This window comes from Erythrolamprus reginae, chromosome 2 (assembly GCF_031021105.1).
Source record: "Erythrolamprus reginae isolate rEryReg1 chromosome 2, rEryReg1.hap1, whole genome shotgun sequence".
Classification (NCBI taxonomy): Eukaryota; Metazoa; Chordata; class Lepidosauria; order Squamata; family Dipsadidae; genus Erythrolamprus; species Erythrolamprus reginae.
Window position 1 is genome coordinate 354423038 of NC_091951.1, and position 16997 is coordinate 354440034.

The following is a 16997-nucleotide window of genomic DNA, read 5'->3' on the forward strand; positions in this document are numbered from 1 at the left end:
GGAGGGGGGTGCGCGCGCGCCCGCCTCCTGAAGCAGCTTTGGATCCGCGCAAGAGGGAAGCGAGGGAAGGTAGCCCCAGGTGCCTGGAGAGCCCCCAGACCATCGCAGCCTCTGGTCCTGCACAACCGGGGGGGGGGGGCTGCCGAGGCGGAAGGGTGGCGCGTGAATCCAGCGCAACGGAGTCCCTGGCGCCCCTGCGTGTCCGCGCGTGGTTTCGCTCGCTGTCCAGGTGCCGTAGCAGAATTGCGCTGAACTCCGCCGGCACTCAGAGCCCCGGGGGCGAGCGCGCGCCACCCTTCCACCTTGACAGCCCACCTCTGTGCACAGCCTCCCCCGCTCGTCTTTGGGGGTCCGCTGAAGTTCAGGGTCAGCTTGGGGGGGAGGCTGCGGCAGGTGCCCCTTCTCTCCCCCGCAGGCCATTCCTTGCGTTGCAGAAGAGCACCGTCGTCCTAGCGGGCTTTTTTGACTTGGGAGGGGGGGCTGGGAAGGGATGGGGGGGCTGCGGGAGGGGCGCTGCCCCAGACCATTGCAGACTCTGGTCCTGCGCGCGCACACCCCCAGCTCGTCTTTGAGGGTGCGCTGAAGTTCAGGTTCAGTTTGCAAGGGGGTCTGCGGGAGGTGGCCCCCTCCGCAGGCCATTCCGGGCGTTGCAGAAGAGCTCCGTGGTGCTAGCGGGCTTTTGGGGCTGGGGGGAGAGCTGGGAAGGCAGGTGGGCGCGTCGGGGTCTGCGCTGACCGTCGTCGCGCTCTCTCTCTCTTCCCGGCAGGCGTCGGGGGGGCGCCATGGGGGTGCTGCTGTCCCGGCGGCAGACGGTGGAGCAGGTGCAGAAGGTCAGCCTGGCCGTCTCGGCCTTCAAGGACGGGCTCCGCGAGCGGCCCGCCGCCAAGCGCCCGGCCGAGGGGACCGCCAGCCGCCGCGGCACCCGGGACGAGCTCGCGGTGCAGGAGCTCCGACAGGACGACCAGGCGGAGGCGGGGGCGGAGGAGGGGGCGGCGGCGGGGGGAGCCCCCAGGACCCGGAGCTCCGCCTGGGCCAGGCTGCGGGACGGGCGCGGCGTGGAACCCGAAGACCTGGACCGTCCCGGCTGCTTCTCTCCGCCCGCCCTGGTCCGCCCCGTCCGGCCGCCGCCCGCAGAGGAGGAACGGCTGGAGATCAGCCTGGAGCAGCGCGAGCAGGTGAGCGGCCCCCGCCCCGCCCCATCTTTCTCCCCCTCCCCCCACACACACACACAAGATCCGAGCAGGGAGGAAACCAAGGGGGCGGGGCGTTCTTGCACCTGCGGGTCTCAGGACACGCCCCTCTTTTCCAGATGTCCTCAGGAATCCCTTGCCCACAAATGGAGGGGGCAGGGTGTGCCAGTTAGAGAACCCCGGTTGGCCAAAGCCCCCCTTCTTTCCTCTCTCTCTCTCTCCCCCCCCCCTCTTGCAAGTGGGATAGGTATTATTTGTTTGTTTAGTTTTTTCTTTAATTCTTTATTTAATTCTTACTTACTTACTTACTTATTAGAGTTGGAAGGGACCTTGCAAGTCATCTAGTCCAACCCCCTGCTGGTGCAGGAGACCCTACATCACACTAGTCCAGGGGAAGGCAAAGTTGGCTCTTTTATGACTTGTGGACTTCAACTCCCAGAGTCCCTGAGCCAATCATGCTAGCTGAGGAATTATGGAAGTTGGAGTCCACGTGTCATAGAAGAGCCCACTTGGCCTACCCCTGCACTAGTCCAATAGCAGTCCAGTCTTTTCTTGAAGGCCCACAGTCGGCCTTCTCTAGGTCCCGTCCACCAAACAATGCTGGTTGGCGGGACCTCAGGAAAGAGCCTTCTCTGTGGTGGCTCCAACCCTTTGGAACGAACTGCCTCCAGAGATCCGCATTATCTTCACCCTGCCGGTCTCCCAGAAAGCAGTTAAAACCTGACTTTTCCGGCAGGCCTGGAATTAGGCTGATTGCAGGTATGTATGTTTTTTATGTTATTACTGTTATTGTTGACTTTTGTTATTAGATTTTAACTGTTTTTATTTTTGTTTTATTTATTCCTATTGTTAGCCGCTCAGAGTCCGTTTGGAGTGAGCAGCATGTAAATACAATAAATGAATGAATGGCACTAGTGTTGGAGGGTTGGTCTGGAAGACCTCTAAGGCCCCTTCTGAGTCTGCGGCTCTGCTCACCGGGAAGCGTCCCAGTAACTGAAGAGCCCTGGGAGTTCTCGTCTCAGGGTCCTTGAGAGCCAGATCCTGGTCAACCCTAGTCAGAGTCCTATTGGAGTCGGGCGGCAGATACTTATTTTATTCATTTATTTAATTTGACTTCTATGCTGCCCACTCCTACTCGACTCAGGGCAGCTCACAACAATGGAACAATACAATGAAAAGGGCAAATTCAACATTAAAAAACGGTTTTAAAAACCCTTAATGTAACCCCCTAATAACTATAAAAATACCCAATAATTAATACTAATAAAGCCCTAAATCCCAAAGAGAACAATCATACTATTACACGTATCAGTCCAAAAAAATGTATTGGCCGGAGGGAGGCTGCAGGATAATTGGGTTGATTTAAATTGGATAAATAATTGGATAATCAACTACAAATACAAAGAAAGAAAATTATGAACCAAAAAAAAAAGAAGGGAAAGAAAAAGAAGGATGAAAAAGCAGAGAGAAAAAAACAAACTCTATTTGTTTGTTTGTTTGTTTATTTTATTTATTCAATTTTAGGCAACCTTGAGCCGGTGATGAGATCTGAACCGCTGACCTACAGATCTACACTCAGCTTCAGTGGCCTGCAGTACAGCACTCTACCTGCTGCGCCACCCCGGCTCTATTTATTATTTATTTTTATTATTACTTACTTATTTATTTGACTTCTATGCCCTTGGGACTCAGGGTGGCTTATAAACACAATATAATGCAATAGCAGAAGAAGTCAATATTATACTAAACACATTAAAATAATAATAAAAAACAATAAAATCCCATGATAAGCCATCACAGAATAGAAGCCATGAATAATTTTTTCCCAGCACGATTGCATCTTTGAAGGGTCACTAAATGACCCGTTGTAAGTCGAAGGCATGCCTTGCCCTGGACTGCCCTTGCCTGCAGAGCCCACTCCCCTCTTTTCACCTCCCTTTGGGATTTTTAACCAGCCTGAATTAAGATCTGCAGAACTTCATGGAGGGAACAGCTGGACTTTTGCAACATTGCAGAAATTGCTCATTCCCTCTCAGACTATTGTGCCAGCCCAAGCGGGGTGTGTGTGTGTGTGTGTGAATGCTACGTGTCGCTCACACAATTACCTTGCAGTCCGCAGAGCAAACTTTCTCTCCTGCTCGTCCATCCGTATGTGAGGCCAGGCAGAACAAACACTTGTGATAGAAAACCCAGCCCTGTCTGGCACAGGTGAAGCTCGGGAGCTTAAAAACTGAGCTCAAACACAGTAATGACCAGTGAGAGGGATTGAGCGAGGAAAGGCAGCCACTTAAACAGATGTGACACCTTTTCCCAAAGTCCAGACATGCAGAGGTGACTATTTCAACACCTTTGGGGAGCAAATGTAGTGGCCGCTGGTTTGTGTTGTCCTATTCTCCAGGGGTGCTGAAGTGCCCATCTACTTCCTGCTCGGGAAGGGGCCTTGAGCCCTTCCTCCAGCCCTGTGGCTCATCTGCCTGGGGGAGGTCTCCTCTCCTCCTCCTCCTCATCTTCATCCTCCTCATCTTCATCCTTTGAGCCTGCTCTAAGAAGGACGAGTTGTGACGCTAGAAAGCGCAGAGAAGAGCCATGAAAATTTATTTATTTATTTATTTGTTTGTTTGTTGATTTGATTTGATTTGATTTGATTTGATTTGATTTGATTTGATTTGATTTGATTTGATTTGATTTGATTTGATTTGATTTGATTTGATTTGATTTGATTTGATTTGATTTGATTTGAATGCCACCCCTCTCCGGAGACTCAAGGCAGCTAACAGCAATAATAAGACAGCGCATAACAATAATCCAATAGTAAAAACAATTAAAACCCATTATAGTAAAAAACCAAACATACATACAGACATACCATGCATAAAATTGTAAAGGCCTAGGGGGAAAGTATATCTCAGTTCCCCCATGCCTGGGGGCAGAGGTGGCTTTTAAGTAGCTTACGAAAGGCCAAATCAGTCAATATCTTTCAAGACATTAACAATACTGCTAGTCTTATTTGTTCAGCTTACAAATACATAAACCATCATTGAACACACAGTTCTTACTACAGCAGTCACAATGAATCAGAAACACCAAACAGAGAAATAACAGAAATAGCAGAGAGAGAGAATGATGCTTGTGGCTCCCTCTTGTGGCCATCTCCAACACTAACCCTTAAAGCTATAGTTATTCAATACATACAAGCGTTCATGGTTAGCTTGTTTATATATTGTCAACCCCAACTGTTATGTACATAGTCATAACATAGTCTAGTGAAAAGAAGGACTGGTGGGACATGATAGCAGCCTTCTAATGTTTGAGGAGATGTCCAAAGGAGATTGACCCATTCTACGAAGCTCCCAAAGGCAGGATGAGAATAAATGGATGGAAACTCAGCAAGGAGAGAAAGAATTAAGGTGAAACTTCCTAACAGGGAGAATAATTCACCAGTGGAAGAGCTTGCCACCAGAAGTTGTGGGGGCCTCGGTCAAGGCTTTTAAGAAGACATTGGACAGTGTTAGTCCAGAATGGGGCCTTGAGCAGAAGACCTCCAAGTCCCCCTCCAACTCCGTTATTCCTCTCCTTGCTCCTTCTTGGCTGGTCCCAAGTCCAGAGTCTCGGCTGTGTCAGAAGCCCAAAAGGGGTTTGTCCACTGGGGGTCAGGGGGACAGGGTTCTTCCTCTCAGATCTTTCCCAGCCCTCCTACCCCCTGCAGGTGACCAATGACGAGATGTGTGAAGTGTGCGAGGTGTGGACAGCGGACAGCCTCCTGCCCTGCCGCGTGTGCACCAAGGTCTACCACGACGGCTGCCTGCAGCGCATGGGCCTGCTCTCCCCAGCCGAGGTCTCCGACGCCATCCAGGCAGCCCACTCAGCGGTCGGCTGGAGCTGCTACCACTGCGTAAGTCAGGGGTGGGGCTGGGAGGGGGCAGCGAGGCCACGGTGCGCATGGGCCAGGCTGAGGTGGCACAGCGGTTAGAGGGCAGCACTGCAGGCTCCTTCATCTAAAAGCTAGCTGTAGTTCAGCAGTTCAAATCTCTCCACCGGCTCCAGGTGGACTCAGCCTTCCATCCTTTCCAGGTGGGTCAAATGAGGACCCAGATTGTTGGGGGTGAGAGGCTAAGTAAACCCCTTAGAGAGGCTGAAAAAGCCCCGTGGAGCGGTAGATAAGTCTTAAATGCTATTGCTAATGCTTTTATCCCTTCTTCCTCCTCTCTCTCTCTATTCCTTCCTTCCTTCCTTCCTTCCTTCTGTCCGAGGTGAGTCAAATCAGGGCCCAGAGTGTTGGGGGCAAGAGGCTGGTTCGAGAGGGCTGTCAAAGCACCATGAAACAGTAGATAAATCTAAGTGCTATTGTTGAGTTCTGGGAATAACAACAGAAGGGAGACAGACAGACAGACAGACAGAGAGGAGACAATAGGAACTTGTTTACTTGGCAACCGCTCTGCACAACCAGCAATTTGCAGTCTGACCGCTGGCCTTTTTATAGGGAGCTGTCAGATACATCAACCAATGGTGTTTGAGTATTTTCCCTGCACAAATGCCGGACCTGGGTGAAACCATGTAGGCAGTTGATCCGTAACCCCCTGGGGTGGAGGAGGCCAGGGCAATTTCAGGAGAAAAGGAGGGAGGGGGCATGGCTACAAAATAGCGTGGGAAATCTTGCCTGGGAAATGAGTGGGGGGAGGCAGGCTGTGAGGAGGGGGGGTCAGTTCTGTAACCCCTCCAGAAGGCAAGCTGCTTTGCAAAACCATCCAGATGCCCAAGGAGTCTTGGCAATAAAAGGGGGCTCAGCGGGCACCAGCCTTTCCCACCCACCATGGGGAAAAGAATCCAAAACAGGACCGTCTGTGTTGTTGTAACTCTGGCCATTCCGTTCTTCCGGGCAGGATAACTTGAACTCGCTACTCACCGAAGAGGAGATGAACTCTCTCTCCGATGCCTTCCAGCAGAGCAACTTCACACCCGGTAAGGCCGCCTGCCCCAACCCATTTAGGGCAGAGGTGGAGCCCCGGCAGAGGGGCCGGGCATCCCATTGGGGTCTCCTCCTCCCCCATCGGCTCCAAGAAGTCTTTGAGGCTTGGGGGGAGGACTGGTCTCCAAAGCCCCGACTTAGCAAAGAGACATTGAGAGGATGGAGCACTGGGGTTGGGGGCTTTTTTGCCCTGGGGGAGGCCAGGCAGCAAAGGGCCCCCTCTAACCGTGATTTGTGTGTGTGTACGTGTGTGCCACAGAGAGCAGCCTGAGTTTGGAGGACTTCTTGCGCTACAAGGGCCTTGCGGGGCAGCCCATCAGCGAGGAGGAAAAGCAGCGCCAGGCCCTGCAGTTTGGGGCCCTGGACCCCAGGCACGAGGGCCACATCACCTGGACGGATTTCCTCTCCCACGAGTCCCTGCTGCTGCTGCTGCAGAGAACCCGCACACAGGTGAGGGGGGTGGGCTCTCACAAAGGGGCTGCACAGAAGGAAGGAAACACTCCCCACTTCCAGAGCATCTCAGCTACCAGCAGAGAGAAAGAGACTTGCCCCAATCCTGGGACAGGTGGGGGGAGGCCTTGTAAAGATGCACCCACCCACCCACCCCCCTCCGAAAGGGGCAGAGGGTTAGGGCTAGGGTTATTTTACCAGAAAAATAGAATAAAGAAAAAACATATTTTATTATTCATATAGTGACTGCAGCTAGAATGGCATTTGCACAAAATTGGAAATTGAATAAGATACCGAATGAGAGAGAAATGTTAGAAAGATTATGGGCTGTGCGGAGATGAATGGACTTACTTTTAAACTTAAATATAAGGAAGATTTGGAATATTATAAAATCTGGGGAAAGTTTTATGAATGGCTGGAAACTAAAAATAGCTATAATAAATAATCATTTTGGAAGTGATGTTTAACAATTAGAAATTAGAAGGTAGAAACCCAGATGATGAAATAAGATAATGGTAGCACTAGATAACAATGTAACACAGATTTAAGATTTAAGTGTATGTATGTTATTTTAAATACATGTATATAAATTTTACTTTTATGTTTTAATTATTCTAAATGTTGGAGTTATGTAATGGTTTTTTTCTTTTATTGGCGGATAAGAAAATTTTATATCTATATATTGTTAGGCATGGAAGTGGTATTTTTTTAATTCCCCTCCCATATTTGGGGGTACCAGGGTTATTTCAACAGAACCACATAGCTCTTCCCTGGCAAAGGCTGATTCAGAGGCGAGCGTGTGGCTACCAGTTCAAGTCCCAGTAAGGGTATGTCTGTCTGATGAGACCAGAACAAGGTCAAAATAGATCATTCAGGTCTTTTCCCGTGTAAGGTGAATAGAATCCTGGCGACATTTCGACGAGGTCCAACTCGTCATCTTCAGGCTGGTGCTTTTGGCTTTGTGCTTTCGCCTGAGGACAAGCTATTTTGCTCTCATCAACTAGCCATACCCTTACTGGGATTTGAACCTGGGCAGTCTGCCTGTAAGGCAGTAGGTTTGACCCTGGAGGGGCCGAGAGGCAAAAAGGAAGCAGTTCCCATATTTGGGTAGAAGTCGTCCAGGAGAATTTGGGGAGGGGGTCCTGCACCCCCCATGCGGCCTCTCCTGCTTTGCTTCCCTCCCCAGGAGGGGCTGCTGCACCTGCTGACCGGCAAAGAGAGGGAGCGGGCGCGGGAAGCCTTCTTGGCCCTCGACCAGCAGGGGGATGGGCTCATCAGCCAGGACCAGAGCCGGCGGTCCCAGCACACTTGGTTCCGAAAACGGCATCCAGGGGGGCCCTCCGCCAGCACCAGGTAAGACCTCGGCAGGTGAGGCGTGGGGCTACCTGGGTCCCTGTGGCTGGCTGGCCATTGGCAGGGAAGGAAGCCTCACTTGGGGGCAGTTTTGACAGCTGGTACCCCATGCTCGCCCCAGCGGCCAGGGTGGCTCAGTGGTTAGAATGCAACCCTGCAGGCGCTTTCAGCTTACCTAGTTCAGCGGTTCAAATCTCACCACCAGCTCCAGATTCTCAGCCTTCTGTCAACCGCTTAGAGAGGGCTGTAAAAGCACTATGCAGCGGTAGATAAATCTAAGTGGTATTGCAAGAAAGAAAGAGAAAGATAGAGAGGGAAGGAAGGAAGGAAGGAAGGAAGGAAGGAAGGAAGGAAGGAAGGAAGGAACCTCTATGGCACAGTGGTTACAGTGCAGCACTGCAGGCTCCTTCTGCCAACTGCTGGCTGTAGTTCATCAGTTCAAATTTCACCAGGCTCCAGGTGGACTCAGCCTTCCGTCCTTCTGAGGTGGGTCAAATGGGGACCCAGAGTGTTGGGGGCAAGAGGTTGATTCTCTGTAAACTGCTTAGAGAGGCCTGGAAAAGCACTGGGAAGTGGTATAAAGGTCTACATGGTATTGCTATCTACTTCGCTACGGGTCTCCAAACTTGGCAATTTTAAGACTTGGGGACTTCAATTCCCAGAACCTCTCACAGTCCACAAGTATTAAAGTCACCAAGGTTGAAGACCTGGGATGGCCATCACAGCAGGGAGGGAGGCAGCTGGAGACACAGCTGGACCAAGCAATGCAAGGCCGCCCTACGCCCAAGCCATAGGGACATGTGGGCATCCTTGTCTTATGACCGGTCACTTAATGACCATTCGAAGTTGCTGTGGGACCCCCTCCCCGAGAGGTTCTCCATAACCAGTTCTGAAGTTCTGACCACTCCCCCCCCTCCGTCATCCCACAGTGGCCTGGGAGCATTGTGGTTGCTTGGCAACAGGTGCGTTTCCAGCTGTTTGCAGCATCCCAGTCACGTGATGGCCATTTTAAATGTTTTTGGCCCATGGAGAGTGTTTATTCTGATTTCCATTGAAACAGCAATGGGTTCATTTAATGACAAATCAGGGGAAATATTTCTTCACCCAGAGGGTCATTGAGGGTTGATGGGATTCCCTTCCAGAAGAGGTGGTGACAGCTGTCAGCCTGGAGAGTTTCAAGGCAGGATGAGACAGATTCAGGGATGCCAAGTGTATCATAGGTGGTGATTGAAATGGATGTCCATGTGCCATCTCTATGTTGTTTGAGGCAGGCAGGGCTCCTTTGGGTCCACTTTGTTGGGCATCAAGGGGAGGGGGGGTTGCCTTCTCTTTCTGCTCAAGATCCCCATGGACAATTGGGGGGCCATTGTGGGACACAGAATTCTAGACTCGATGGGCTTTGGCCTGATTCATCAGGGCTCCTCTGAGGTTCTTAGGTTCTTATGACTGTTGTCTTTGCTTAACGACCACCACCAACAAAATAGGTCATTAACATGTAGATGGTCACTTAGTGACCTGCTTTACAACAATTTACGACTGAAATAGCCAGGCTCAGTTTTGATTGCAGGTTGAGAATGAGCTGGATTCAAGGGCAGAAGGGAGGCAGGGTTTCTTTGTTGGGGGGGGGGGCTCCCTGACACCCTCCCACCTGAGCAGCACTTGTGGATGAAGCCTTCATATTCTCCCCCCCCCTGAATGCTGGGGTGACTTGTGACCAATTGGCTGGTCCAGTCAGCCTCTCTCCAGACAAGCCCCCCACGCCACCCCTAATCCTGGGCCTGGGTCTGTGTGTGTGTCTCTCTTTCAGTGCCAGCCAGGTGGAGCCCGACTCTGAAGGGAGCAGCCAAAAGGAGGACCCAGAGCTGCCCAGAGAAGAGCCGGGGGAACCCAGGTAAGTGCTGAGACCCAGGGCTCCTAGTGAAGGGTCCGGGCAGGGGGCCATGGCCAAAGAACCCCTGGAAGGATGTCCCACCTTCTCCCTGGACAGCAGCATAACAGGCTCAACCGTGAAAAGACGGAGTGGCTGTGGGTTTTGCCTCCCAAGGACCATGTCATCTGTCCATCCATCACTCAGGTTGGGGACCCCCTCAGAGAGGTTCCACAATCTGGGCATCCCCCTAGATCCACAGCTGGGGTGAGAGCAACATCTCTCGGCTGTGGCTGGAGGGACCTTCGCACAGGTTCGCCTGGGACGCCAGTTGTGGCCCAATCTGGACAGGGAGTCTCTTCTCACGGTCACTCACACCCTCCTCACCTTGAGGCTCAATGACTGCAATGCGCTCTCCTTGGGGCGACCCTTGAAGAACGTTCGGAGTACTCATGGGGGGTACCTAGGTACACCCATATCAGTCCAGCACTCCGCAAACTGCACTGGCTTCCGATCGGTCTCCATGCACAATTAAAAGGCGCTGGTCATTACCTATAAAGTCCTACATGGATTCAGGCCAGATTATTTATGGGACCGCCTTCTGCCTCACACGTCCCAGCGGCCTTCTCCGGGTCCCGTTGGCGAAACAATGCTGGCTGGCAGGACCGCGGGGCAGAGCCTTCTCTGCTGCAGCCCCAGTCCTTTGGAACCCACCCCCCAGAGATCTGCACCGCTCCCACTCTCCTCACCTTCCGAAAGGCAAAGACACACCTGTGCCATCAGGCTTGGGAACCGTGAGCGACAGTTTCGCTCCGGTGATTGCATGAAAGAAGAAAAATTGATTGTTTTTATTGTGGGTTTTTTATTTATTTGTAATGTTTTAAATTCTATTTCTTGTAATTGTCTCTATTTTATTCTTGTAAGCCGCCCTAAGTCCACAAGGACAAGGGCGGCCTATAAATCTAATATAACAAGCAGGAAGAGGGAGACTGTGATCCCGCTGTGTAGAGCACTGGTGAGACCCCATTTGGAATAATACTGAGTCCAGTTCTGGAGAGCTCACCTACAAAAAGAGATGGATCAAATTGAAGGGGTCCAAAGACGGGCTACAAGAATGGTGGAAGGTCTTAAGCATAAAACGTATCAGGAAAGACTTAATAAGCTCCATCTGTAGAGTCTGGAGGGCAGAAGGAAAAGGGGGGACAGGATCGAAACATTTAAATACGTTCAAGGGTTAAGGCCCTACATGGTTCAGGGCCAGGCTATTTACAGGACCGCCTCTTGCTGCATATTCCTCCCAGAGACCTATAAGAGCACACAGAGTTGGTCTCCTCCAGGTCCTGTCAGTCAAGCAATGAAGGTTGGCAGGGCCACAGTGGAGGGCCTTCTCTGTGGCTGCCCCGGCTCTATGGAATCAACTCCCCCCCGGATGTCCGTACTGCTCCCACCCTAGTGGCCTTCCATAAGGCCACAAAGACCTGGCTTTGCCAGCAGGCCTGGGGGGCCATGAACCAACAACAACATTGGCCAATTGTATGGATGTTAGTGTGCATGTTGGGTTCGTTTTTAGGTTTATTAGGGTTTTAATTAATAGTTTTATAATAGAGTTTTATATTTGACTTCTTCTTTTTATTGTTGTATTTCATACTGTTGTAAGCTGCCCTGAGTCCTGATTGGGCGGCATAGGTTGAATGGATGGATGGATGGATGGATGGATGGATGGATGGATGGATGGATGGATGGATGGACGGATGGACGGATGGATGGACTGATGGATGGATAGAGAGATAAAATTTAGTTAGCATTATATTATCAGTCTGTTAAATTAAAATATTTATTTATTTATTTATTTTATTTTGTCCATTTCACAATAATACACAATGAAGGTTATAGAGGAGATAGTAGAGAAGAAATACAAGATATGGGAGAGACTATAGGACAGGGGACGGAAGGCACTATAGTGCGCTTATGTACGCCCCTTACTGACCTCTTAGGAATCTGGAGAGGTCAACCGTGGATAGTCTAAGAGTAAAATGTTGGGGGTTTGGGGATGACACTACAGAGTCCGGTAAGGAGTTCCACGCTTCGACAACCCGATTACTAAAGTCATATTTTTTACAGTCAAGTTTGGAGCAGTTAATATTAAGCTTGAATCTGTTGTGTGCTCTTGCGTTGTTGTGGTTGAAGCTGAAGTAGTCGCCGACAGGCAGGACGTTGCAGCATATGATCTTGTGGGAAATACTTAGATCTTGTTTAAGGCATTTTAATTCTAAGCTTTCAAGACCCAGGATTGTAAGTCTAGTCTCGTAGGGTCTTCTGTTTCGAGTGAAGGAGTGAAGGGCTCTTCTGGTGAAGTATCTCTGGACATTTTCAAGAGTGTTAATGTCTAAGGTGCGATATGGGTTCCAAACAGATGAGCTGTATTCGAGGATGGGTCTGGCGAAAGTTTTGTAAGTTCTGTAAGTAGTGAGAGATTTCCAGAGCAGAAGCTACATAGGGTTAGATTAACAACTTTTGAGGCCTTCTTGGCTATGTTGTTGCAGTGGGCTTTGGCACTTAGATCTTTAGTTATTAGTATTCCAAGGTCCTTGACCGAGTGGGGATTATCTGTGATAATTTATATAATAATATATATAAAACAGAAGTCCTTCAAGGGAAGGTCAGGAAGGTAAAAGAGGAAGAAGTTTTTGAGAGGGTAAAGGTGGACACACACACACACACACACACAAACACGCACCCCTTTGGCCTGTGGACCAAGAAAGATTCACCATCCCTGGTGTGGGGTTCGGGTTGTGCTAGCAGATCTCCAAGGTCCTTCCCACCTCTGGGCTTCTGTTAGGCTGAGCCCGGCCGGCCTTTGTCAGCCACCTCTGAGCAGAATCCCCACGGACATCGCGCCTCCGGCCACGCGAGGGTCACGCCTCTCTCCCTGTGGCCGCTTCTACCGTTGTGGCCTGCCGGCGAGAGGAGTCGGTGCTGGCAATCAGCTCAGCCTTGTGCAGAATGGAGATGAGACACCGGCGTTGCCATGGGAACAGCTGGCAGTGGAGCATGCTGCGCATCTTCGGAGGCGAGCGTGGGAGGGATGGCACCTGGCTCAGCCGGGCAGCCGTGGTCAAGGAGGAGGCGGGCAGAGAAAGGGCTTCCGGCTGGAGCTGCAAATCTGTGGTCAGGGAGGGGGCCCTAGGAAGGCTAGACTGCCCCGCTCTCCAATTCCTTCTTCCATTTGCATGGTGGGCACTGCCAGCTCACCCACTGGGGCCTGAGAAGATCCACAGGGGACATGAGGAGATGCTGGCCTCCAGACGCCGAAGCCCTGGCCAAGCACCCTGGCACCGTGCCATCCTCTTCCAGAAGGCCTGGTTGTGCAAGAGAAGCGTGCAAAAAGTACAAAACCCAGGATCTGCGTTTGGTGCCCAGCAACAGTGCAGGGTGCACATTTCTTCACGCTGATGGTGATGAATCCATCAAAGTCAAGGACAATGATGGTGAATCTATGGCACAGGTGCCACAGGTGGCATGCGGAGCCATATCTGCTGGCATGTGAGCTGGGTTTTTAATTTTATTTATTTCATTTACTAGATTTGTAAGCCACTCCTCTCCAGAGACTCGGAGCGGCTCACAACAGGAATATAAAATACAAATCCAATGATTAAAAACAAAACAGTTAAAAACCCTTGATTAAAAACACTCATACACCCCAAACAAACAAACATAAAATGAAGGGGCCCAGGGGAATCAATTCCCCCATGCCTAGCGACAAAGATGGGTCTTTAGGAGTTTTCAAAAGGCAAGGAGGGTGGGGGCAGTCCTGACCTCTGGGGGGAGTTAATTCCAGAGAGTCAGGGCCGCCACAGAGAAGGCTCTTCCCCTGGGTCCCGCCAGATGGCATTGCTTAGTCAACAGGACCCGGAGAAGGCCAACTCTGTGGGACCTAACTGGTTGCTGGGATTCGTGCAGCAGAAGGCGGTCCCTGAGATAATCTGGTCCGATGCCATGAGCTTTATGCCTATGCCTATGGGCTTTATAGGTCATAACAAACACTTTGAATTGTGACCAGAAATTGATCGACAACCAATGCAGACTGCGGAGTGTTGGTGTAACATGGGCATACCTGGGGAAGCCCATGATTGCTCTCGCAGCTGCATTCTGCACGATCTGAAGTTTCCAAACACTCTTCAAGGGTAGCCCCATGTAGAGAGTGTTACATTAGTCGAGCCTCGAGGTGATGAGGGCATGAGTGATTGTAAGCAGTGACTCCCGGTCCAGATAGGGCCACAATTGGTGCACCAGGCGAACCTGGGAAACATCCCCCTCGCCACAGTCAAAAGATGGTTCTCTAATGTTAGCTGTGGATCGAGGAGGACGCCCAAGTTGCGGACCCTCTCTGAGGGGGTTAGTGATCCCCCCCAGGGTAATAGATGGACAGATGGGATTGTCCTTGGGAGGCAAGACGCCCAGCCACTCCGTCTTGTCAGAGTTGAGTTTGAGCCTGTTGACACCCATCCAGGCCCCAACAGCCTCCAGACACTGGCACTTCCACTGCTTTGCTGACTGGACATGGGGTGGAGATGTACAACTGAGTATCATCAACATACTGATGATACCTCACCCCATGCCCTTAAATGATCTCGCTCAGCGGTTTCATGTAGATACTAAATAGCAGGGCGCAGTAGATACCTAGAGGTCGACCTCTGACCCCCCACTAACACCGACTGCGACCGGCCAGAGAGGTAGGAGGAGAACCACTGAAGGACAGTGCCTCCCACTCCCAACCCCTCCAGCCAGCGCAGAAGGATACTATGGTCGATGGTATCGAAAGCCGCTGAGATGTCAAGAAGCACCAGGACAGAGTTGCCCTAGCTCAGCTCCAACGTGCATGTGTGTGCTGGTCAGCAGATTTTTGGTTCACACAGAGGCTTGGGAGGGTGTTTTTGGCTTCCACAGAGCCTTCGGGGGGTGGGGGGGCGTTTTTACCCTCACCTGGCTCCAGGGAAGCCTTTGGAGCCTGGGGAGGGCAAAACACGAGCTTACTGGACCCCCAAAAGTTGGGAAACAGGCCGTTTCCAGCATCCAGAGAACCTTCAGGGGGTGTGGGAAGCTGTTTTTGCCTCCTCCTCCAGGCATTGAATTATGGATGTGGGCACTCGTGCATTTGTGATAGTGCACACACACACTTTTTCAGCACCTGAGGAAAAAAAGGTTCACCATCCCTGGTCTAGGATGAATCTGGCTGGACCACAAACAGAGCAGCAAAGAATCCTGAAAAGGATTTAAAAGAAAACAAACTTGTTGAGTCTCCATGTTTTGCTTGATTATCAATTTCTGTCTTCTATAAGTATTCCTCGATTTACAGCAGTTCATTTAGTGACCATTTAAAGTTACAGCAGCACTGAAAAAATTATGGCACTGAATTATGACCATTTTTCACGCAACCATTGCAGAATCCCCATGATCACCTGATCAAAATTCAGGCGTTTGGAAATGGGCTCATTTTTATGACGGTCACATGGTCCCCTTTTGTGACCCCCTGGCAATTAAAGTCAACGGGGAAGCTGTTCTGTCCCAGTGATGAGCCCCCCCCCAAGAAATAGGTCCACAGGTCCACAGCTTTGACAACATTTAAGCATGTAATTCTAATAGTTTAGTAGCAGAGAGGTTTAAATGTTTAAAATGCATCAACAAAGCAAGTAATAAGTTTGTTCGATCTCAGCTGTTCATTAGAGTCTCAAACAGTATATAAAACTCCCAAATAGTTCTCTTTGATCACACATCTCACATTAACATGACTCACTGTGAGTTGGCAGCAAGCTCAGGGCAAAGATTCCACTTTCTAAATTTGTAATTCAGCATAAATAATCCAAGAGCAAGATCCGAGCAGCCATCTGGCACGTTCAGAAATTGACTTCTTGTCACATGGCTCACCCTTAAATAGCCAAAAGGCGTGGCCAAGTGTTCTAGAGATCTATTCACGCAGAGACCTCCTCCTGCTCAACCACTCCTGCCTTCTGACACTCCTGCGAACTCTGGCATCAAGAAGAGGCTCTTCTTCTTCTTCTCCTGAGTCGCTGATGGGCACCTCTGGAGGTGCAACAGACCCTGGTTGGCTTTCAGCCTCTGACCCCACATCCTCTCTGACCTCCTCGCTCTCAGACTCGTCTGCCAAACGCACTGGCCTAGGATACCAACCCACACCCATCTCTCGATCCTCAGACTCCGTGATCAGCTGCACAGGAGTGGATGGGCCACAACAGAAGCCAGATTCACCTAACAACCACGATACCAACTTAATAACTGTAGTGATTCACTTAACAACCGTGGCAAGAAAGGTTGTAAAATGGGGCAAAGGTTTTAAGAGAGTGAAAGGGGAAGTAGAGGATGGGGAGGAAGAGAAGGAGAGTGAGATGGAGGAGTGAAGGAGTAAGGAGGTAGGAGGAGGAGGTGGAGAAAGAGGGAAGGGAGTGTGAGACAGAATAAGAAGAGGGGCAGACTGGTGATGGACAACAACAGGGGATCAAAATGTGTGATTATATATGATGTAATATTACAACATTGAAAGGTATTTACATGTGTATTTGTTTGTAAGAAAGTGGAGAAAAATAAAAAAACTGGGGGGGGGAATACAATCCAAGAAAAGTGACTTGGAGGGTTGAAAATCTCCAGACACTCACCATGGTTGTCTTCTGTTTTGCCCCAAACAGGACCGTCACCTGGCCGGACTTCCTGAGAGAGAACACGGCCTACATCCTTGCCGCCCGGCCCAACAGTGCCGCCATCCATCTCAAGCCATCAATGTGAAGCCATTTGGCGGAGCCAGGAGAAGGCCAAGACACGAGCCTCCATGGACAAGCCAAAGGAAGGAGTTTCTTGCCATCGGGACAGGCACTGGACCGACTGCCCCAAAGTGCCAGAGGACCCCCAACCCCCGGGAGTTGCACCTCCCACCCCTCAGACAATTGCAGGAGGGCTGATGGACGCCCCTTTGCCCTCTTTCTCTCTCTCTCAGTCCCTGCACTCTCCCATGGGCAGAGGACCAGAATGTGGGGTGGGGGAGAGAGAGACCGCTTTTCATCAGTGACTTTAGCCTCCTCTCTGGGGAGCCGAAATGCCAGAGCTTCCAGGTTTCTTCCGTTTCCCCTTCGGATGTTTGCAGTTTGATGGATGGTTTTTG

At 50.8% G+C, this 16997-nt stretch overlaps 1 protein-coding gene across 1 annotated transcript; it reads left to right on the plus strand.

The window, feature by feature from the left end:
* The first annotated feature begins 782 nt into the window (after positions 1 to 782).
* Positions 783 to 16765, plus strand: PHF24 (PHD finger protein 24). The gene is made up of 8 exons (XM_070736436.1): positions 783 to 1175; positions 4897 to 5082; positions 6071 to 6149; positions 6416 to 6606; positions 7793 to 7959; positions 9767 to 9850; positions 12797 to 12799; positions 16528 to 16765. Exons 1-8 carry the CDS (start codon positions 783 to 785, stop codon positions 16622 to 16624), a joined length of 1200 nt encoding a protein of 399 aa, XP_070592537.1. The 3' UTR covers positions 16625 to 16765.
* The last annotated feature ends 232 nt before the right edge of the window (positions 16766 to 16997 follow it).